This window comes from Arachis hypogaea, chromosome 16 (genome assembly GCF_003086295.3).
Source record: "Arachis hypogaea cultivar Tifrunner chromosome 16, arahy.Tifrunner.gnm2.J5K5, whole genome shotgun sequence".
NCBI lineage: Eukaryota > Viridiplantae > Streptophyta > Magnoliopsida > Fabales > Fabaceae > Arachis > Arachis hypogaea.
Genome location: NC_092051.1, coordinates 21060559 through 21084002, shown reverse-complemented (window position 1 = coordinate 21084002; position 23444 = coordinate 21060559). Strand labels below are relative to the sequence as shown.

At 31.1% G+C, this 23444-nt stretch overlaps 2 protein-coding genes across 2 annotated transcripts; both read right to left on the bottom strand.

Annotated features, from left to right (window-relative positions):
* Window positions 1-12792: 12792 nt before the first annotated feature.
* On the bottom strand, window positions 12793-16357 carry LOC112759185 (GDSL esterase/lipase At5g18430). The gene is made up of 5 exons (XM_025808005.3): window positions 15991-16357; window positions 14595-14722; window positions 14255-14497; window positions 13924-14176; window positions 12793-13180 (listed from the first exon to the last, which is right to left on the bottom strand). The coding sequence occupies exons 1-5, from the start codon at window positions 16241-16243 to the stop codon at window positions 12942-12944; spliced, it is 1116 nt and encodes a 371-aa protein (XP_025663790.1). The 5' UTR covers window positions 16244-16357; the 3' UTR covers window positions 12793-12941.
* A 1658-nt stretch (window positions 16358-18015) lies between these two features.
* Window positions 18016-22365, bottom strand: LOC112758939 (GDSL esterase/lipase At5g33370). The gene is made up of 5 exons (XM_025807730.3): window positions 21866-22365; window positions 21601-21728; window positions 21096-21338; window positions 20050-20302; window positions 18016-18483 (listed from the first exon to the last, which is right to left on the bottom strand). Exons 1-5 carry the CDS (start codon window positions 22104-22106, stop codon window positions 18248-18250), a joined length of 1101 nt encoding a protein of 366 aa, XP_025663515.1. The 5' UTR covers window positions 22107-22365; the 3' UTR covers window positions 18016-18247.
* Window positions 22366-23444: the final 1079 nt, after the last annotated feature.

Genomic DNA, 23444 nt, shown 5'->3' with positions numbered 1-23444 from the left:
TGCAAATATTTCATTGACAATTGTCTTATTTCGGTCCCATTTCTCTCCTGTAAAGACATAATTTATCGAGATCTCGTCATTTTCACAATTTTCAGGTACCTGAACGTCTTCTGGCGTTATATCAGAATTTTGGACAACTGCCGGTGTCTTTACTATGTCTTTTTCAACAGGAATCATATTTACCTCTTTTCTCTTTCGAGGATTTTTATCTTTGGAACCGACAGGCCTGCCACGCTTCTGGCGTGTATTTGCTTCCGTGGCTATTTGTCCTACTGGGACATCAATTCGAATTGGGGCATTTTCTGCTGGTATGTAAGATTTGGTTATCCTCTTTGTATCGGAAAATGCATCAGGCAATTCATTTGCTATTCTTTGCAAATGTATAATCTTTTGAACTTCCAGTTCACATTGCCCTGATCGAGGATCTAAATGCATCAATGATGATGCATTCCAGTTAAGTTCCTTTTCAGGAAGCTTATTCTCTCCCCCTAATGTTGGAAATTTTGATTCATCAAAATGACAATCCGCAAACCGGGCTTTAAATACATCTCTAGTTTGTATCTCAAGATACCTCACTATAGAGGGAGAATCATATCCAACATATATTCCCAATTTTCTTTGGGGTCCCATTTTGGTGCGATTAGGTGGTGCAATAGGAACATATATCGCACACCCAAATATTCTTAAATGGGAAACATTTGACTGCTGGCCAAAAGCTAATTGCATAGGAGAGAATTGATGATAACTCGTTGGCCTCAAACGAATAAGTGCTGCGGCATGTAAAATAGCATGCCCCAAACCGAGGTTGGGAGATTTGTTCTCATAAGCAAGGGTCTAGCAATTAATTGGAGGCGCTTAAGTGATTCTGCTAACTCATTTTGCGTGTGAACATAAGCTACTGGATGTTCAACACTTATTCCATTAGCCACACAATAAGCATCAAAAGCTTGGGAAGTAAATTCACCAGCATTATCAAGACGAATTGCTTTGATTGGATTTTCTGGAAATTGTGCTTTTAATCGAATAATTTGAGCCAGTAATCTCGCAAACGCCAGGTTGCGAGAAGATAATAAGCACACATGTGACCATCTCGAAGATGCGTCTATCAGGACCATAAAATATCTAAAAGATCCACATGGTGGATGAATAGGTCCACATATATCACCTTGAATCCTCTCTAGGAATTCAGGGGACTCAAATCCAATCTTTACTGGTGATGGCCTTAAAATTAACTTCCCTTGAGAACATGCAGCACAACAAAATTCACTAGTTTTAAGAATCTTCTGGTCCTTTAGTGAATATCCATGAGAGTTTTCAATAATTCTTCTCATCATGGTTGTTCCCGGATGACCCAATCGGTCGTGCCAAGTTATGAACTCATTTGAGTTAGTAAACTTCTGGTTTACAATGGCACGTGATTCAATTGCACTAATCTTGATATAATACAACCCAGATGAAAGTGAGGGTAATTTTTCTAATATAACTTTCTTATTTGAATCATGAGTTATGATACATAAATACTCATGATTTCCCTCATTCATCGTCTCAACATGATATCCATTTCGGCGAATATCTTTGAAACTCAACAAGTTCCTCAGAGACTTGGTAGATAATAGTGCATTATTTATTATAAATTTTGTTCCTCCAGGAAACAAAATTATAGCTCTTCCGGAGCTTTCTATCACATTGCCTGAGCCAATAATAGTATTAACATATTCCTCTTTTGGCACAAGATGGGTAAAATATATATCACTTTTGAGAATAGTGTGCGAACTTGCACTATCCGCAAGGCATACATCTTCATTACATATCCTTGCCATTCTCTGAGTCTTTCTAGGAATTTGATCAGAGTCTCGTGCTGATAACGTGTTATAAAATAACTAAATAAGAAAGATAAAATAAAGAAATATAAATGAAAGACTCTAATATTAATATTCACTAATATTAATATCATCCTACCATAATAACTATGATTTATATATTAATACTATATTTGTAATATGAAGAGAAAGAAAAGCTTCGTAGAGAGAGAAAAAAAATGCTTTTTATTGATGTGTTATCATCAGATACATAAGCCTCTATTTATAGGCATATATGATAGTAGTTTTTCAAACTACATTAAATAAGATTCTCTTTGAAAACATGAGCCTTGTGGAAAATGGGCATCCACCTCAGGCTATCTTATCACAACAATTTACACTTTTTTTGGTTAGCCGTATTATTTTCCCTAGTTTATTTGTTATCTTCAATTAAAGTTCACTTTTGCTAAATAGCTTAATTAAGCTATTTTTAAAAAATAGTTTAAATAATAAATATTTATATTAAAAATATTTAATTTTAAAAATATTTATTTTAAAAAGAATACAATAAAAAAATTTTAGTTTTTATTATAAAAAAATTATTTTTTTATAAATATTTAAATAATTTTTAAAAAATTATAATTTAATTTTAAAAATTATACCTGACATTAATATTATACATTTTCAGAAATTAAAAAACAAATTACTTATAAACTTATCAAAATAGGCCCTAACTCAACCATTGTTATATGGAGTTAAGCCCCATTTTGGTCCCTGAGATTGACAAGTTGCACTGATTTAGTCATCCAGATTTTGATTGCACTAATTTAGTCCCCCAGATTCGAAAAAATACACCACGTTAGTCCTTATCCTATTTTCTGTCACCGGAGGACTGACGCCGTTAGTGACGTGGCCAAATATTGCCACGCTAGACACTAGGAAACGGCGTCGTTTCTAAATTAGCGCTAAAAAATCCCCTTTGAGCGACGTTGTTTCTATGCGATGGAAAACAAAACGTTGGCCTCTCCCTCTTTTGTCTCCACTCTTCGTCTTCAACCCCTCCATGAGTGACGCAGAGAAAAAACGTCTCTCTTCCGTTACTCACTAAAAATAGGAACGAGTAACTGCAATAGGATTTCGGAGATTGCTGGATCACGAGTGAACACTGTACAGTTGTCTGAGGAGGTACTTTGCTGCTACAAGGAGCTTCTGTTCCGTCACCGAGGTTAGTGAAGATTTTAAAATTTTATTTTTTCAAATTTTAGGGAATGTGTTGATGGTTGTTGATCATAGTTTATTGCTTTGTATATTGTTTTTTCCTAAGGTTTGTAGTGAAATTTGGGTTAGGGTTTTATTTCGATGTTGTCTGCAACTGTTTTTTTGGGGTTTGTCTTCATGCTCTGTTTCGATGGTGGATAAATGTGTTTTATTTTGATATATGTTTCTGTAATGTATGAATGTAGTTGATGAAAACTATCTTAAAGGGATCATTGTGTGGAACTGGTGCTGAAAAGAGATTTTTTTGAATCATGCAGATGGATGTGCACTTAGATATTATGTTCCACCATGGAGAAAAGTTTCAGAAAGATGAAAATGGGATGACTATATAATCTCTTGATAAGAAGGTATGTATTGGTGACATTGATGTAGATACTTTAGATGTTTTTTAGATGAGAAATTATTATAAAGAAAACAAATGGTGCTTCATGAGCGACATGCAGAAGGTAAATATAAATTGCTACTGCATGCCCTTTCATAGTATACTTTATTATTAGAACAGTTCTTATAGTGTAGCCTATTGCTAGTTAATGTAAGTTCTTTGAGTATTATGTGTCCACATGATGGTCTGAATAGCTGTGAACTGACTGATTATACTGTTTGTGTATAATATGCTTTATTGGTAACATGACTTAGGGACTATTATGTATCACGATTTGTAACTCAGGGACTATTATGTGTCACGAATTGTATCTCAGGGACTATTATGTATTACGATGTGTAACTTAGGGACTATTATATATCACGAATTGTATCTGATTCACATGCAGGGCCTGCTTTCTGCAATCCAGGAGGTAATGCCTCATGTCCACCATAAGTTCTGCGTGTGGCACTTTTGAAAAAATTTTAACAAGCAATGGAAGAATTTAGAGTTAAGGGGTTTACTTTGAGAATGCACACGATCAACAACTTATCAAGATGTCTCTGACAATATGAAGAAGATTAAGAAAATTAATGAAGAGGCCTAGAATTACCTGAACAAGTGGCCTATGGAGTCCTGGACAAAGTCTGCATTTAGTCATGCTCCTAAACTGGATAATATCTGCAATAACGCTTGCGAGGTCTTTAATGCAAGAATTAAGGAAGCAAGGGGCAAGCCAATCATCACGCTACTTGAGGAGGTCAGAATGTTTGTCATGAGAACAATCGCTAAAAACAAAGTTAAGTTAGCCAACCATGTTGGAAAGCTACCACCAGTGGTTCAAAGTAGGTTGGACAAGATCAGGAAGGAGTCTAAAAGTTGGATGCCAATTTGGACAGAGGATGATGAGTATGAGAAGTTTGAAGTTCATGGTCATCCAACTAACATGGTAGTGGATTTGGGCAAGCGACTCTGCACATGTCAATTTTGGGTGCTAACAGGTAATTAAATACTTTATTAACCAAGAGACCTGTGTTAAATACTTTAATGACACATTACTTTGTTACTTACTTCAGAAATGCCCTGTGTGCAGCACTCGCAAGGGTGAATAAGAGACCTAAAGATTTCTGTCATAAGTGGCTCACCATGGACGCATATAGAGACACTTATGTACATTATATAAATCCATTGCCTGGACAATCTCTTTGGGAAAAATCTGACCAGAATAGACCACAAGCTCCAAAGAAAAAGAAGAAGCCAGGACCACTAACAAAGAAAAGGAGAAAGGATGCAGATGAGGGTAATGAGGGAAGCAAAAAATCTAAGGTAACTGGGACTCTAAAGAGACAACTAAAACCATTTACTTGCAAATACTGTCTACAAAAGGGGCACACAAAGAGGGGTTGTCTAAAAAAGAGAGCAACTGATGTTGTTCAAGCTCTTACTGATGCAGCTGCAGCTGCAGCTGCAGTGGCTGCTAAGACAAAGCCCACTGAACAAGCACCTACTCAAGCTCCTCCAGATGTACCTGCTCAGGCTCCTCCAGAAGCACCTTTCAAGCTGCTCCAGAAGCCCCTGCTCAGCCACCTGCACCAGTTGAGATTGACCTCTCCCAGTCAAACTACTCCGATGCACAACAGTCCCAACATAGTCAAGAGGTAGTTGCATTTAGTTTCACAACTCATACTCAAAATTGTTGTCCACGTTCAACTGAATTTATGTCCTACTGAAACAGGATCCACCTGCAAAGGAGGTCCTCCACACCACCATCAGGATCGATCACTGTGGATCCACTACAAGGAGCAAGCTCAGCCACATCTTTTAGATTGGCCAACTTCCTGAAATTTGTCCCAACACCTGGCTTCAAGCCACCAAGAAAGAAGAAATGAAGATGTACCTGATCTGTGCAGCCTATTTTGGATGAAACTTTGAATCTTTTTGTGAATCATGCTTTTTGTTTTGTGGGCTGAATTTATGGCAGTAGACTTTTAATATATTTGAATACAATATGACAATAATGACACTATGTGTCCTTTAGCTAAGGTGTATTTTGGAATTAGACCTACTCTTTACTTGTCTTAAGAGTTGTCATTAATATGGCATGATTGTTGTTACTTTTGTTAACACTTATTGATATGGATATTATTATGACAATTTCTTCCAGCTTCAATTATGCTACTTCAGATGCATTTTTTTGCAATTTCTTTCAACAATTTTATTGAATGACAAAAAACAACTAGGACATTTGAGAAGGAGAATTTTTCTTTCTTCTAATACACTTCCACCCTGAACACAGTAACACAAACTCATCTTCAAGCTTTAACTACCAACATAAAACTAATAACAAAAACTATAAACAAAGCCAAAACTAAAATGTACATTTTTTGGGTTCTAACTTCAGCCTCTATCTTTCCAATTCTCCAAGCCAAATCCACCCTAACTTGGTCACCATCCACAGTAGACATTACCCTTCCTCTCAGGTCTTCTTCTCCAACGTCAGCCCAGACAAACAAACCACACCACCTCTTACCATTAATATTGTAGTTAGGGCACCCAAAGAATGGCTTGTTAGGATTAGCCTCTGTTGTAGACCACCGAAGAACAGGGCAGCACCCACACCCACACCACTGCGGAACACCCGATGCTCTACTTCGACTGGAACTCCTTGTGTTGGACCGCATGGAACTCTGGCTCCCACTTGCAATCATGATGGTAAACTCGGAAGGGAGCAGGAGACGAAGAACCAGAGAGAAACGAGAAGAAGAAGAAGATGATGGGGTCACAGGATGAACTTAGGTTTTAAAAGGGGGATAAGGACTAAATTGGAGCAAATCAAACTTTAGGCCACGTCATATAACCGTTAGTGTGTCCAGCGTGGCAATATTTGGCCACGTCACTAACGGCGTCAGTCCTCCGGTGATGAAAAACAGGGTAAGGATTAACATGGTGCATTTTTTTGAATCTGGGAGACTAATTTAGTGCAATCGGGATATTGATGACTAAATCAGTGCAACTCGTCAATCTCAGGAACCAAAATAGGGCTTAACTCTTGTTATATGAGAAGAAATCGTTATCTGACCATTCCAATGTTCCCTTAAATTCTACATAAATATAGGATAAATAAAATAATCAAACTAAACGGCATTTAATATTATACTAGTATCTTAAAATAAAATAATTTACATATATATCCTAAATGATTTTATATAGATTAAATTAATTAGATTCAATTTACACTTTTTAGTAGTCAATCGAATAAATTGGATTTGATTTAGCATGTATATGTTGTATTAATAGTAAATCGAATCAACTAGATTCAATCTACTACTAATACAGCATATATATGTAAAATCGAATATAATTTATTCGATTTATTACTGAACAGTACATATATAGTAAATCGAATCCGCTGCTTATACAAAGTATTGAATTTACTACTGTTAAGTTAATTATATTAACTTTAAAACATAAATATCAATAAAAAAATTTTCTATTTGGATTCAAATAAAATATCAAAAAATCAAAATGAATAAGAACATTAATATAACTTTTGTGGTTTAGTTCAAATTCCAGAAAATCTACATTTTGTAAACTTATGAATTTAAAACGGAATAATAAACGACTTCTAAAAATTCATTAAAAATTATCTTTTGACTCATTAGCATCTAAAGAATCATTATTGAGATTTTTTATGTTGAAAAAATTAATATAAAGTATAGCCTTTCAAGATGGCATAAGGGTTAAAACTTGAATTTTCCAGAATCAGAAATAACAGATAGTTATGCTTTATATAAAAAGACTTACTATATTATATAATATGTAATTTGAGAAATAATATATTTAAAATTTTAATTATATATTGTTTTCATGCTAATAATACATCGGGTCGGCTACAATTATAATAAAAAAAAGTTTAAGAAATTATAATCTTATATTATATTAAGAATTTCTTAATAAAATCGATGACAATATTACCCCAAAAACTTAAGGTCCTATCTAAAAATATACATCTTACTCTAATCTAATATTATTCATAAAAATCAAATCTTCACTAAATTTACGTTCAACTAATACTAACATTTCTAATTCATAAAGTAATTCTAGATCACTAATAGCACCAATATTTCTAATTTAATAGCTTTAACAAAATTTATAGTCACTATGCGATCTAACATTTTTATTAAAATAATGCTCACTAAATATGAATAACATTTTTAATCTAATTTAAAAAAATTCATTTACTTACGTCTTTATTGATACTATCAGCAATATAAGCAACTCCATCCAAACAATATATACGATTCAGGTCATCTTCATATCCAGAATTTTCAAGATTTCCTCATAAAATTTGTGTTTGTAGTGAAGTGGAGAATTGTAAATATAATTTGTATCTAACAAATTTGAACTCTTTTATAGAGCTTGTCAAGAGTAAATCGAAACAAGTAACATTGATTTACCTTGGCAGTACCTAGTTTAAATCAAAACAATTGGCTTCAATTTACTATGAGTTACAAAATTATTAAATTGAAATAGCATTATTCGATTTACCTAAGTATGTAACTCCCCAATATGACTTTACTAGTAAATCGAATCTATTAGTTTTGATTTACTATATATGTACTAATTCAAAACTTTTTAATTCAATTTATTATGGTTTGTGGTAAAACGAATTTATTCAATTCAATTTATATAGAGAACTTAAAATTGACTTTACTAAATTCAATTTACATAGAATAAGAACAATCACGTAATGCATTATGCTTTAGAACATTCACGTAATATTGAAACTGATTCCATTTCTTTAGGTGATTTCCCTGATTAGTTATCTAATGTTAATTTTTATTTTAAAATCATGGTGTTGGATATAATTATTAGGAGATTCTTTGGTGTCTATAAAATTTTATTTAATTTTTCTAAAAATATAAGGTGAGATCTATTTCTGTATTTTTGAATCATAAAAGTAAATGTTAGGTACCATAGAAACAATTATAATTAAAAATGAGAAAATCAACAATAATTAAATACTTTATTAAAAGAGAATCTTTGATTTGGAATAATTTGTTTGCCTCATGGACAATCAAGAGAGAATCACAATGAATTTTTAGTTCTGAAATATGCAAGTCTATATCTAATCGCAAACCGATCAGTAAGGTTTCATATTCAATTTGATCGTTGCTTGCTTTAAAGGAGAAATGTAGAAAATATTCTAAGATAGTTTCATTGCCATCTTCCGAAAGATTACCAGTTCCACACCCTTGGGAATTAGAGACACCATCTACATAAAGAGTCCATATATAAGGATGTTCGTTTCTGACAAGTAGTGTAAATTCAACGGCGAAATCTACTAAGCACTGTGATTTGATTGATCATCGAGCATGATATTAAATATCAAACTAAGAGAGCTCGACAGACCACTTTATAAGTCGGCCAGCTAATTCTGGCAAGGTAAAAACTTGTCATAATGGCTACTCGGTTCGAATTATAATAGCATGGCTTTGAAAATATGGTTTCAGACGTCTTACCGAAAACACCAAGGCTAATGCAAGCTTTTTGATTTTTAGGGATTGAAGTTCTTCATGCTGTAGTGATTTGCTTACAAAGTATATTGGTTGTTGAACTTTGTTTCGCTCTGTAACAAGAATAGAACTAACAGCCCAATCGACTATGGATAAATAGAAATAAAGTGGTTCTCTATTTTTTGGTTTTTGTAGAATAGGGGTTGTGAAAGAGTAGTTTTAATTTTTTTGAAAAGCATTCTCACATGTATCATCCCAATTAAAACTGTTCTTCTTTTTTAATGATTGAAAAAAGCAAGATGATTGGCAAGCTAAACAAGGCAAAAATCAAGAAAGAGCAGCAAGTCTCCTTATTAATCGTTGGACTTTTTTTATTGTTTGAGGACTCTGCATCTCTAGCACAGCTCGACGTTTCTCTGGGTTTGTCTCAATTCCTCGACTTGTTAGTAAAAACCCAAAGAATTCTTTTTGAACCCCCAAAGATCTCACTGAGGTCATCAATATGAGACTAGCCGACTTTGGTTTTTGCCACCATATCATCAACATAAACTTCTATATTCTAACCAATTTGGTCAACAAATACTTTATCCATGAGTCTTTGATAAGTATTTCTTACATTATTTAGACAAAAAGGCATAACTTTATAACAAAAGTTACCATAATCAATTATAAAAGCAGTTTTATCTTGATCTAAGGAATGCATTAATATTTGATTTTAACTACAATAAGCATCTATGAAACTTCAAGTACCAAAACCAGAAGCATTATCGACTAAAATATCAATAGAATCTAAAGCGTATACATCTTTAGGACAATCTTTTATTTAAATCAGTGAAATCAACACATGTACACTATTTACCGTTATGCTTTTTTACCAATACTATGTTTGCCATCCAAATGGTAAATTTGATCCCACGGATAAAATCGGCTTCAATGAGTTTTTTGGTTTTTTCTAAAGATGTTTGTCTTTAATCAACTCCAAGGTTGCGCTTCTTTTGAGCTATAGGTCATATGGAGAGATTTAAAGCCAACTTATGTCAAATAAATGATGGATCTATGCCAGGCATATATGTTGGAGTCCAAGCGAACAGATCGACATTTTGTCGAAAAAACTGCTGGAGCTCATCTTTCTCACTTCCTTGTAAAGCAACGCCTACATAGGTAAACTTATTTATATCATTAGTTAAAGATATTTTCTGTAATTCTTTCATTGAAGTGGTTCTATCTTGCAATTCAGTCATGGGATCTAATTCAGCTAATTTGGAAAAATCATCCTAGTTATGAACTACATTAACATGTGCACCTATAGCTTGGTTTGAGGTACTTGTTTTGAGACTAGCATTGTAACAATGTCAAGCTTCACGGTGATCGCTATGAATAGTGGCGATAAGATCGTCCTGCACAAGAGACTTAACACAAAGATGAATTGTGAAAACTATGGCACCAAATTTATTTAAAAAAGGATGACCAAGTACTAAGCTATAAGGACTATAGCAATTAACAAGAAGATATTGAATATACAAAATTTTAGATAAGGAATGCCCACCCAATATGATTTGTAACCACACAGATCCCAAAACAGGAAAACGTTCTCCCAAGAAACCAACTAAGTCACCAATAGAAGGTTGTAAGATGCGATTGCTTAATTTCATCTTCTGAAATGTAGAAAAAAAGAGGACATCTACGCCACTTCCTGGATCTAAAAGAACTTTTTGAACGATTAGATCTTCCAATTGTATAGATATTACCACTGGATCATCCAAGTTAGTTATTGTTGTGTGAAAATTAGATGGTTTGAATACCATGTTTGAAACAATAGGGGAGGTTGAGCAATAACAAAAGCTCCCTCTACCAAAAGCATAGCTCAGTATGTGTGTTTTTGAGCAAAATTGGAGACACCCCCACCTACAAATCCTCTATAATACAATTAATAACATCCCGAGGTTGATTAGGTTGGATATGAGCTATTTTATCTTTCTCACAAAAAACATGTCCTGTAGAAGAGTGTTCGGTAGAATGTCCCGTGCACCTTTGAATGTGGCCACCGATGTATTTGTCCAGATGTTCTTGTCGAGCTGACTGTTCTAGCAAGATCTTTTGCTACCACGCACTCATCAGTGGTATGATCATGCTTCTCATGAAAAGCACAATATTTTGTCTTGTCAACGTTTTCTAGATCTTGATAGGTGTCCGCCTTCCTTGGCGGTTTAATAAGCTTGACATTCAAAATTTCTATAATAATTCTTTTCTCTTTTAGTATCAAACTGTGTGTAAGAATCATAATGACGTGTTAACCGAAAAGATTTCTTATTATCCCAAGCTTTATCATCGTCCTTGCTAGGGTTGCCTCTCTCCAACCTCCGAGCTTGTCAAAGTTTTTCAATCTCCATTTGACCTTTCTCCCGAAACTAGGCTAAGGTTCTCGGCTTGGCAACAACTATGGTTTTTTGAAACTTTTCTGGGCATAGTCCGCTTTTAATAGCATGTAGATGTACCTTTGGATGAAAGTTTGTAATGCTCATAGCCACCTTTGTGAATCGAATAGCATAATCTCAAAAATTTTCATGTTGTCCTTGTTTGACCATGCTTAGATAATCTGAATCATGCAAGTAAATGGAAGATACAGCAAATTGATCCTCAAATAGCTTAGATAGTTTCTGAAAACATGAAATAGATTCTACAGGCAAAGCGAAAAATCAATCAAGTGCAGGAATATCTAAAAAGTGGAAAAACAACGACAAAGAATAGGGTCAGAAGCACCGTTTATTATTATCATAGAACGAAATTTTTTGATGTGCTTTTTTGGATCACCTAAGACATCATAAGGAGTTAAAGTCATTGGTAGTGCAAAGTTTCTAGGCAATTGGAAGTTCATGACATCTGCAGTAAATGGACCAGCTGCATTGACTGAGTCTGCTTCTTCATTGGCTGGTTGATCTCCCTCGTGTTCTTAAGTTTTAGAAACATAAGTTGGATCAGATTTTTCTTCCTCGTTATTTGATTGTTCATGATGATCATCATTATTAGTTATCCGAACATTGGTAAGTTCAGCTATCCGATTTGCTATTCTTTGATTTTCTTCTGCCATGCACGTATTAGCTTGTTGTAGCTCTGTTACCATCCGAAGAAGATCGGATGGCGTTGGAGGAGGTTGATCAGCCAATGTGTATACGTTATAGTTTTGGAGCTCAAAGAAAATTTAAACTAAGCCTCACGGTGGACGCCAATTTATTCTTGTATGGCCTCACTCTGATATAGCTCGTTTTCCAGTGGCTATCTTTCAGCTTTTAGTTGGGATGAGTTACATCTCGGCACAAAGAGAACAGGGAGGGTGGGTATCTACAAAAGGCACTCCAACGCTCAATTTAGTGTGTGAATAAAGAGCTCTATTTTAAAAAGTAATTATCAGATTAGTCGCTTACCTCTTTTTCTTTAGCTTATATCAGTTATAATCATGCTAATAATAAAAAATAAAGATGTTTGAAAACGGTTTATGTGATATTAATATTAATTTCTGATCTGTAATGTTGATAGCCAAGTTATACCGTATAATCGATCTATATCAGGCATATCAAATATTAATTTTTGATTCGTAATGTCTATAACCGAGTTATAGCATATAATCAGTTTATAATCATATTTTATTTTTAATAATATCACAATTTATATAACAAAACAAAATCAAAAGAAATTACAATTTGATAGCTTTTCGCATGTCTCTTTATACTAAAAAGCTAGCTTTAATATGTATATCTCTTGCACAATGATGAATTTCACCAGTGAATTTGATGATTAAAAAAATGGAAGAAAATCATAGTGTGTCAAATACTCAAATATATATATCTTGTGAAAAGTTTATTGATGAATTGAACCATAAAGACTATTAGAGTCATGACACAATAAATATTAAATAACTTGATACAATTACAAATTAATAAAAATAAACAATTCCAAACAAATATCGTCATATATAGAGAAGAAAGGAGATCATGTGGTAGAAGTAGAATCCAAAGCCAGGACTGTGCTGAGGTTCATGGGGTTCATGTATTTTGTAGAACCAGACATAATTTGTTGCACAATTAGTTTGTTGGCCTTTTCAGATGGATGGAATGGATCCCAAAAAGCATACAAGTTTCTATTTGGACATAGGTTAGAAAGTGATGTGCACAGCCCAATCCCATTGTATGGTCCTTGCCCACAACAAGCAATTTGTGATGTCGTAAACCCTGCCCAACAATAGGGATATAATTATAAATCTCAATTATAATTGGTGCCTTAAACGAAAAATGAAAAATACTAAAAGACTAGCAAATTTTTTTTTTTTATCAATAATTAGATAATAATATTTAAAAATTTGGACTCAAATTATATCATTAGATTGCTAAACTAAATAAATTGGGTTAATAGCTAAAAATACTAACAAAAAATAATAAATTCTGTTAGATTCTTAATTTTTTTTTGAAAAATATATTAGCATATGAGATTTTTTTAAGTGCCTTCAGAATAAATAAAATGATTTATTTTCTTCAATTATATTAAGTGTACACAAAAAATCGGTCATTAAATCAGTATAAAATATATGTTAAAATATAAAATATACATTAAAAATTATTTAAATAATATATATTTATATATAAATATTTATTGGCTAATTTTTAGCATGTACATAATATTTTTGTATTTTTTTCAATTAATTTCTATCATATATACTTAAATAAAAAAATGTTTGATAACTAAAGAATTAACTAAAATCGATCAAAACTTACTTTATTTATCATTTATTAATTATTATAATAATTAATAAATATTAAATAAAACAAATTTTAACTGATTTTTGATCTCCCACTAAAATAATATTGTTACAAATACACACTAAATTTAATTAATAGACTGAGTTATAATTTGCACCAAGACTAACTCAAAAATAAATTCCACATACAAGATAATTATGATGGGATAGGTACTTTACCAAAAGCTTTGGGGTTATTAACGAAATTATTGTGCATTTCTCCGGTATTTGCAGCAATGAAAACATCTTTGCCAATTTTTTTGTTGAGTCCTTGGATCATATGTACTAGCTGAGGGTTGTACAATGATGCAGCACGTTGAAGTTCAGCAGAACATCCCCCATTTGTTCCACGCATGGCTAGTTCTGCTGGCACGCAACCTAATGGTCCAGTTCCTGTCACAAGTACTCTACGTGCTCCTAGATCATATAGTCTCTGCATTCAAAATCATAATTTCATTTGTCTAGCTAATAAAAGTTATTACACATACATTGTAAAGTAGTCATTTATTACCTGCAAGAGTTTCCTGTATTCTATAATGAGAAATTTGACATAATCTGGAAGGGAATATTGGCGAGACCTTGCAGAATAAGGTACCAAGTAGTAATTGTTTACAAAATCGTTACCACCAACAGTGATTAAGACCAATGCTTGATTCACCAGTGTCTTAGTTCGTGCTGCTCCAATTTGAGCACTCACTCGTCGCTGGTATTCTCCAAAATAATCCAATTGTCTATACATTCTAATTATATTTAACTGCAAGTTGTATATTGAGTCATTAACAGTGTTAGCACTTCATTTTTAATTAACTAATAGCTAGATTAATATTTAATCACGTGTTTATATGACTTACAAACTGAGCTCCAGTGTCATTAAGGATGCCAATTCCAGCGGAAGCAAAATTGGCACCATTTAAAAGCTTCTCTCCCCTTAGCTCTGGACTTAAGTACGGCAACACCGACTCTGCGCCAAGTTGTTGACCTGAGAAAGTCAATGGACACAGTTAATTAAAAATTGAAACTTTCTCATGAGTGTTAAGAAGGATGTTTATGCATTCAATATCACCAAAATATCATAATCTTATTATATGGTTTATAAAGAAAATTTATATTATTTGCTTTCTTTAATGCACTTGTTACTTTATTATTAGTAAAATCTTTAAAAGTACGGTAACGTTACGGAAACAAAAACATTTATTAATTGTCATAGTATATATAAATATTAAATAAAATAAATTATAACTGATTTTAGTTAAATATTTTTTTGATACCAAACATTTCCATAAAAATATTAACACATGTCATATATGATTAATTTTCAAATTAAAATACTTAGCTCAAAAGTGAGAAAATAAGTTGCATGCATGCAGTTGTAAACGATAGTTATCAGAGATAGAATACAATTAGTAATTAGTAAATAGACGGAAGCTTGTTAGGAAAATCTATTAGTAGAGAATATTTAGTAGTGTTAGAAATTAGCATATTTTATAATTTGTAGTCATTAATTAATTATTATTAGTATTTTTAATAGTGTAAGATTATATTTAATAGTGTGAAATTACACATTCTTTTTTTTTATAGTTAAATACGGGTTAAATTTTAATAAAAGTGCTGATCCTTAAAACTTTTTTAAAAAAATTTTTGTTATTTCAATTAGGTTTAGATAATGAATGCTGCTTTCTTCTTTTTGATCTGCATATATAAATCATAGACTCGTATAGTTTAGTATCTGCAGGTCCAATTCAATTATACTAAAAAAAATTTGAGATCAATAATTTTTAGTAGTTTTGACTATCATTTGATCAGTATAAATATTAAATTATTTTTAACAAATAAATTTTATTAAATTATGTGTATAAATTTTGAAAAATATAAATATAAACTGTATTAATTTATGTATACGACAAAATTCTAATAAATATAAATACAAATTATATACTTTTTATATGCAAAATACCTGTTAATATAAATACAAATTATTACTGACAAAAAATATATATATATATATATATATATATATATATATAGTATTACGCATACTCAAATTCAGCCAATTCTCTCTTTATTCTCTTATTCTTTCTAATTGCATTAATAATCCCTTCAGCATTGTTACCTACATCTTTGATTAATCCAAAAAATTTAAAAAATTAATTAAACATAACTACAGTATTTTTTTATTTTAAATATTTTTAATTTTAAGAAAATAATATAGTAAAAAAAGTGAATGTATTTAAAGATGGGAGACTTAACTAATAAGGTCAGGAATGTTGAGGCCGTTGGAGAAACGGCCAGTTGGTCTGCCAGTTGGGTAGTCAATACCATAAGGAGGGGAATCAGCTCTTGCAGTTGTCACTAAATAGTTGTTGTTGCCACTATCAACAAGTGAGTCTCCAAATACAAAGAAAGCCCTCGCCTTATTATTAGACTTAGCCGCCTCACTTCCCGCCACTAAGAAAATCACAACCAAACATGTCATAATAAAACTTGATGGGAATGCCATCATTTGATGAGCCACTATGTGTGTGTATGTGGAACAAACATCACGAATTCAACCCATTTTATAGCTGCTTATTATTAAATGAAAACTTTTAGGTTGTCTATATAGTTGAATTTGAATGATTTGGGTTTATGGTTCTCAAAGTGCATGTGGCATGTGACAAGTGTAAATAGGATGCCTAACTAGCTAGAAATTATTTCCACCGCCCAGAGGACATTGTAAAACTAGAAAAAAGAGACCATGATGCAGTACTAAAAGTGAAAACTGGTATGTTTCCTGTTGGATATTGTGCATGCTTTTAATATAGGTCATGTTATTTTTGGGTGCTATATATATAGTTGATGTAGTATTATTCCGGTCACGAATCGAACATTTCTATTTTGAGCCAAGTGTCTCTTATTTCTCACTCCTACGCCAAAGGTTTCCTAATTATCAAATGTGAATTATAAAGGAAAAGTATATATATATATAATTATATATTAATCCGTCTCGTTACTAAACTCTATTTAAGAGTTTGTTGTTATCCAATGAATTATTACATGCATAAGATAACATACAAACCCTTAATACTTATTTAAGCAAATTAATAAATTAACTACTAAATTAATTCAATTTAATTTTATATATATATTTGCACTAGCTAAAGTGCGGAACCAAATCAAATGTGGGCTTGACTGATAAGCCCAATTATTTTCACCTTGCTTTTCACACACCACTTTAGACTATATTTGGGATCAAGGAGGCTAAATGTCTAAGTAATTGTACCAAGATTTTGGTGTAATGGTCATTATTTTTACCTTACAATAAATACATTCAAATTTAAAATTTGGCTGAGTAATGAATGGAATTCATAAATATTTCGTGTGTGAATGTAGTATGAGTGAATTCGTAATGTCTATGACTATGATTGAAGACGAGCCAATTCATATGATAAAAAAAAAAAAGGCTACGTAATTCAAGTGTTGAAGGAGGCTAATTACTTGTATTCATCAATCAATATATATAGTAACAAAATAATTAAATTGGTCGAATAATTAATTTAAGGAAAAGTATGAGGAGCCAACGGAATATTTATATAATGTGTACAATGGAGGTTTATGAAGTATTAGAGATATAATCATTAATGTTACCTGTTCCCTTCAGCTGAAACTTTTGGGATGAGTGGTATCATGACATGATACGGATGGTTATTCTAGATAGTACGGGGGATGTTCATTTTATAACTCAATAGCCCATTGTACACATTGTACAAATAGTCCATTGTCTCCCTAGCGGGATCCTTAATTTAATTATTTGCTTAACAAATGTCAGAGTTTGCATTGCTCTTGTATATACAATAATTCATTAACCACCAATTCGCAATAAATTATTTATTGACTTGTCGGATTAGAGAATAGTATAAGAAACAAAATAAAATAAAATTATTGGACTAATTACAATTTTTTTAAACTTTGATCTTATCTTTGAACTAATTTTTATTTTTAAATAAATTTAATTTTGATACATTATCAGTGTAAAACTATTATATAGTGTATTCAATCACATAATGTCATATTAACAAAAATAACTATTTTTAATATTGGCCGTGTAAATAGTAATGATTATAATTGCATGACTATGTAAAATATTTTACACAATCATTACATTAAAATTAAACTCTTTTTTTAATACTAAAAATATTAGTCTAATATTTTTCTAAAAAAAATAGTCGTTCTTACTGAAAATTAAGAATGAATTATTTTGCGTATTTTATATGGTTGATGAAGAGATAAGAGAAATGAAGCTGCAAATGAGAGAATTCTTCTTCATCCATGAATCAAATACATTATACGGTAGACATAACCCGGAGAGTACTTTGGCTGCGGTTGCTCGAAACTAATTTTCAAGGCATTATTATTCCAACATGCAAAAATACATCTTAAAAAAATTAAATTAGCTACTACAACCCATACATATAAAAGTACAGTAGTATTAAAACAAAATGACATAAATATCCCTTGATTATCTGATCTAGTTCTTCATGGAGTCCAAGGCCAAAGCGGTGCTGAGATTAAATGGATACATATACTCTGTGGTTCCCGACAAGATCTGTTGAACAATTATACTGTTGGCTCTTTCTGATGGATGGAATGGATCCCAAAATGCGTATGCGTCACGGTTTGGGCACAAGTTTGATAACACTGTGCATAGTCCTATTCCATTGTAGGGTCCTTGACCACAGCATGCTACTTTTGATGTAACGAATCCTGCATACACACAACACAATACAACAATTCATTTGTTGTTATTATTATTTATTAGTGCCATGCACATACACTTAATTAATTGTTTGATTTATATGTATTGGACTTTAAGTATTATTATCATATGTGTGTCTCCACGGTCCAGTGATAGTTATAACTTAGCTTATTATACTCTCTAGCTACTAGCTACATTTATCTCTACCTGTATTCATAAATGATCAAAAGCTGGCAGCATCGTTAATTAAGACAAATTAAGAAATTTCTTTTTCTGCCTATGCATCATGTGACAGGTGAGCTAGTTTTGTCTCAACTAATTAATAATAATATGTTGTCCATTCCTGAATCGAGAGAAGTAGTTATTGATATTTGTTTATTAGTTACTCAGATTTTTATCAATTTTTGTAACCTTTATCTTTTTTTTTTTTTCTCTAGATATATATGTGTATGATAAGAATCTATTCATGGACTTAGATCCTAGATACTTAATAATGTTGTTAGTTAAACTTCGTGGATCATCTTATCTAGAGTAATTCAATGATCTGAATTTTAACCATGCATAAAATTCTGCATCTTTCAAGAATAAAATGAGTAAAATATTTATTAGGACGAGATATCTTTATTTTCATGGTATTTTCTCTTTTAAAAATGAGTATTTTGCCAAGCAAAATTTATTTTACTAAGCAAACTTTCTAAAGATACAATTATTAAAGAGTATTTTCTTAAGCAAAATTTAATAACAAAAAAATAAAATTTTTGTTAAAGGGTATTTTTGTAAAAAATATTTTTTTTTTTGAAAATAGATAAAGGTAACATTAGTTAACACACAAAAATTTAAAATGGATTAAAGATGAGGTTTTTTAAAAGTTATAAGGGAGGGGAATATACATTTTATAAATAGAGGGGAGAAGAGTATCATTTTAACATCTCACAGGGAAGGAGAATGATATTTTCTCTTTTTAAAAATGTCAAATGACAAATAAATTCTTTAAAATTTATATTTCAGATAAATTTAAAAAATATCAATAAAATATTTTAAGATAACAGATATATGTAGACACACTACTTTTAAATTAGCTCCTATGATTAGAATAGAAAATCTTAATTTAAACTAACTTGTCCACGTTTATTATTTTAAAAGACTTTATTAATACTTTTTTTTAAAAAACTAACCTATTAGAAATATAAATCTTTAAATATTTATTTTTCACTTTACTCTTTTTAAAATTATGTTAAATATATTCGATCTTTATTCCAGAATAGAATTAGAATCATTTTGATCTAATAATATTGGACCACTCATCTAAATATATTCTTCAAAAATATATTATCAGATTAACCTAATAATATCTTATTCTAACCTAATAAGACAATAAGTTCAACACTCCTATAGCCAGCTACTTTTGAATGAACAACAACTAATATATATAGTTATTATTTCCATGGGTGGTCCTATATAAGTCAAATTTATTTGTCACTATCAAATTATATAATAGTTATTAATGTGGGGTATTAATATTATAGAAGAGGCAATGAGGCAGTTATTTATATTGACTATGGTGGTATTATTACCATATGCCGTAGGATTAGTGATGAAGTTATTGCTCATTTGTTGAGTGTTGGCTCCAATGAAGATATTGGAACCAATTTCGCTATTGAGTTGACCAATAATTTGAACAAGTTGGGGATTAAACAATGCAGCAGCTTCTTGCAGATCAGTTGCACATTCCCCATTCCTGCTTCTTTGGGCCAATTCCGCCGGAACACACCCCAATGGACCCGTTCCCGTCACTAGTACCCGCCGTGCTCCGATATCGTATAGCCTCTGAAATACAAATAAAATGTAATAATAATGAGCAAATTAAACACGTGTTTTTCTTTTCTTTTTTAATTAAGGAATAATACGTACTATAGATTTTGCTTTTTTTTTCAACCAACATTAGTTAATTTTTAAAATTATTTTATTTATTTAAATTTTAAATTCTAAATTATAAATCTTTAACATTATATTCTAAATGATAAATATTGAATTTTTAAAAATAATAAAAATAAAAATTAATTAATATTAACTAACTAAAATTAGTTCGATATACTTTTTCTTAATTAATTAGGTCATAATGATAAGATTTGACTTATCACATCTACTTTTGCAGAAAACAAATCAAATTAGCGGGTGCCATAAATCACACACTATAAGTTAATTAGTAAATAAATTATTTTATGCAAAATATAAAAAATACTAAATGAGTAACATTTTTTTTCTCTTATTTTCGTCTTGTATTTAATACTAACTAATTATCCACTTTTTATTACTAAGACGGTTGATTCCTGACATTTTCCAAAAAGTATTAAAAAATAATATTTTTAATTTAAAAATATAAATTGACTAATATTAATTCAAAAATAAGATAAATATAAAAAATACTAATTATCTAACATTTCTATGATGACAAAGATTGTGACAAGTATTATATTAGTAAAGCAAACACATGTGCAGTTATATAGTAGGTAGCATAAGTTTGACCAGTAATAAAGTGTTAGGAAAAAAGGGCAAGTAATGATGAAGAAAATACATAAATGATGAAGAAAAAACATAAATAGAAATGATAATTACATACCCTGAGAACCTTCTTATACTCGGATATCAAATACCTAACATAGTCAGGTAAATTGTATTGGCGGGATCTAGCAGAGTAAGGGATCAAATAATAGTTGTTAACGAAATCATTGCCACCAAGAGTGATAAGCACCAACGCTCCATTCACTAAGCGCTGAGCCTCCTCAGATCCAATCAGTGCACTCACTCTTTGCTGGTATTCTTCGAAGTATTGTAACTGCCTGTATATTCTTATGATGTTTACCTAACATAATTACAAAACTTCAGAATGTAAATGTTTCATATCTCATTTAATTTGAACATTAATAATATAAATACAGAATATTGACATTAAAAGCATGAGTAGTAGTATTAGAAAAAGCGAATTGAAAATTGTAGAAAGAGACATTAATATTTCGTAATAATATAATAATGGATAAAGACGTAAAAAGTTGTCTCTTTGATAATGACCAGACCTAATGGCGAAGAAATTAAACCCTAGTCTGATATAATATAATTTGACTTACAAATTGGATTCCAGTATCATTAAGGATTCCAATGCCAGCAGAAGCAAAGTTGGCACCGACGAGCAATCTATCTCCGTTCAGCTCCGGATCCAAGTACGGCAATGTGGGTTCTGCACCAAGTGCCTGACCTGAAAAATCACATACTTTTTTTATTAAGTCGTAACCTCTTAGATGAGTATGGAGAGACTATGTCATTTGCGTTATAGCTCGTTGAGCAATAGTGTACTTGTTAAAATTAAAAATGGATAAGAAATGAAAAGCGTACTAATAAAATCAGGAATGTTTAAGCCATTGGAGAAACGGCCAGTGGGTCTGCGAGTTGGATAATCAATGCCATAAGGAGGAGCATCTGCTCTTGCAGTAGTTGCTAAGAAGTTGTTATTCCCATTATCCACAAGTGAATCCCCAAACACAAAGAATGCTCTTGCTCCTTCTGTTGCTCCTATTAAACTGCTTCCTACTATTGCCATCACAATGTAACACATCCACACCATACACCTAGCCATTTCAAGTGATGATCAGAATATAGTGAACTACTTGAGTGTAACTGCAACTTCACCCTCTTATATTTATATATAGTCTTGGGGGTTTATTTTAGAAAGTATCAAAATGTAAATTAATTATATTGAAATATGCATGGCCCACGATTCAAGTGCAGGTAGTTGCATAGGTAGTAGATTATTGGATACAAAAGGCTTCGAATTGGCGGTCATATCAGACCACTCAAATGCATTATATAAATTGGTTCAGCATATGATGATGCATGATTTATTAATATAATATAAATTATGCTATTTGTATACTAAAATCAATCGCCAAAATCGGTCATAAGTATAAAATATATATTGAAATATAAATATATATTAAAAAAATAAATTAAACCGCATATATTTACATACAAATATATTAATAACTAATTTTAGTAGTTAATTTTAGTGTAAGAATAACATTTTTAATATAATATATAGCGCTAATAGTGTTAAAAGTCTAATAAATTTTGTTATTTTTGAACATCAATGGGTCAGTATTAGTATTTTTTAATGTAAATTCAAAAAATAAAATTTAAATACAATAAAGTATTAAAGACCCGATACTTATCAAATATTGGCTAAAATTTTATTAAAAATGCTGACTACTGAAATTTGTTTATATACAATACATATTCATGCGCATGCGTATATATTATTGCATTATTGTCTTCTCTCTATTTCTAGGCTATTACAATTTAAAAAAAAAAATCATTTTTACTAATATAATGACAACATATATATTATTATCTGACAAATGATATTTATACTAAGCTTTTGTTTTTTTAAAAAAATAAATTCTTTAGTTTATTATCTTTCTCTCTCTATCTCTATTCTCCGGGCTATTAAAATTTACAAGGAACCTTCGTTTTCATATTCAAGTCGTTACAGTGTTACACGTCCGATCCAACCAAGTCTCGGTTAATCAATTTTCCTATACCTTTAAACTTTAATAATTATTCTCTCTATGCAAGAAGTTTTTTAGCTAGGCCGCTGCTTAACAATAATGAACTTTTTTACAATTATTACGATTTCATAATGAGTATAATTAGGAGGTCAATTATGTATATTTAATTAAATTATTATTTTAACAGTTTTTAATTATTATTTTTTAAATAAAAATAATATCATATAATAGTCATCTTATTTATTAGTTAATATCAATTAATTTTTTATTTCGAATTTTACTTTTAACTCATAAACATTTAAGTGAACATTTAAAATCACATAATAAAAGAACTACGAAATTTCGTATCGATTGAGGACAGAAACGTTACATATGTCTTATAAAAAGGTGAAAACCGCCTTATGTAAAGA

What these genes read in the sequence shown, in the direction of transcription:
- LOC112759185 (XM_025808005.3), bottom strand. Translation starts at nt 16,243, where the DNA reads ATGATGGCATTCCCATCAAGTTTTATTATGACATGTTTGGTTGTGATT. An exon ending in ATGACACTGGAGCTCAGTTT is followed by an intron (nt 14,498 to 14,594) that starts GTAAGTCATATA and finishes TACAACTTGCAG; the next exon opens with TTAAATATAATTAGAATGTA. An exon ending in TAATAACCCCAAAGCTTTTG is followed by an intron (nt 13,181 to 13,923) that starts GTAAAGTACCTA and finishes ATTGTTGGGCAG; the next exon opens with GGTTTACGACATCACAAATT.
- LOC112758939 (XM_025807730.3), bottom strand. Translation starts at nt 22,106, where the DNA reads ATGGCTAGGTGTATGGTGTGGATGTGTTACATTGTGATGGCAATAGTA. An exon ending in AAACATTCCTGATTTTATTA is followed by an intron (nt 21,729 to 21,865) that starts GTACGCTTTTCA and finishes GTGATTTTTCAG; the next exon opens with GTCAGGCACTTGGTGCAGAA. An exon ending in AGTATAAGAAGGTTCTCAGG is followed by an intron (nt 20,303 to 21,095) that starts GTATGTAATTAT and finishes TTTGTATTTCAG; the next exon opens with AGGCTATACGATATCGGAGC.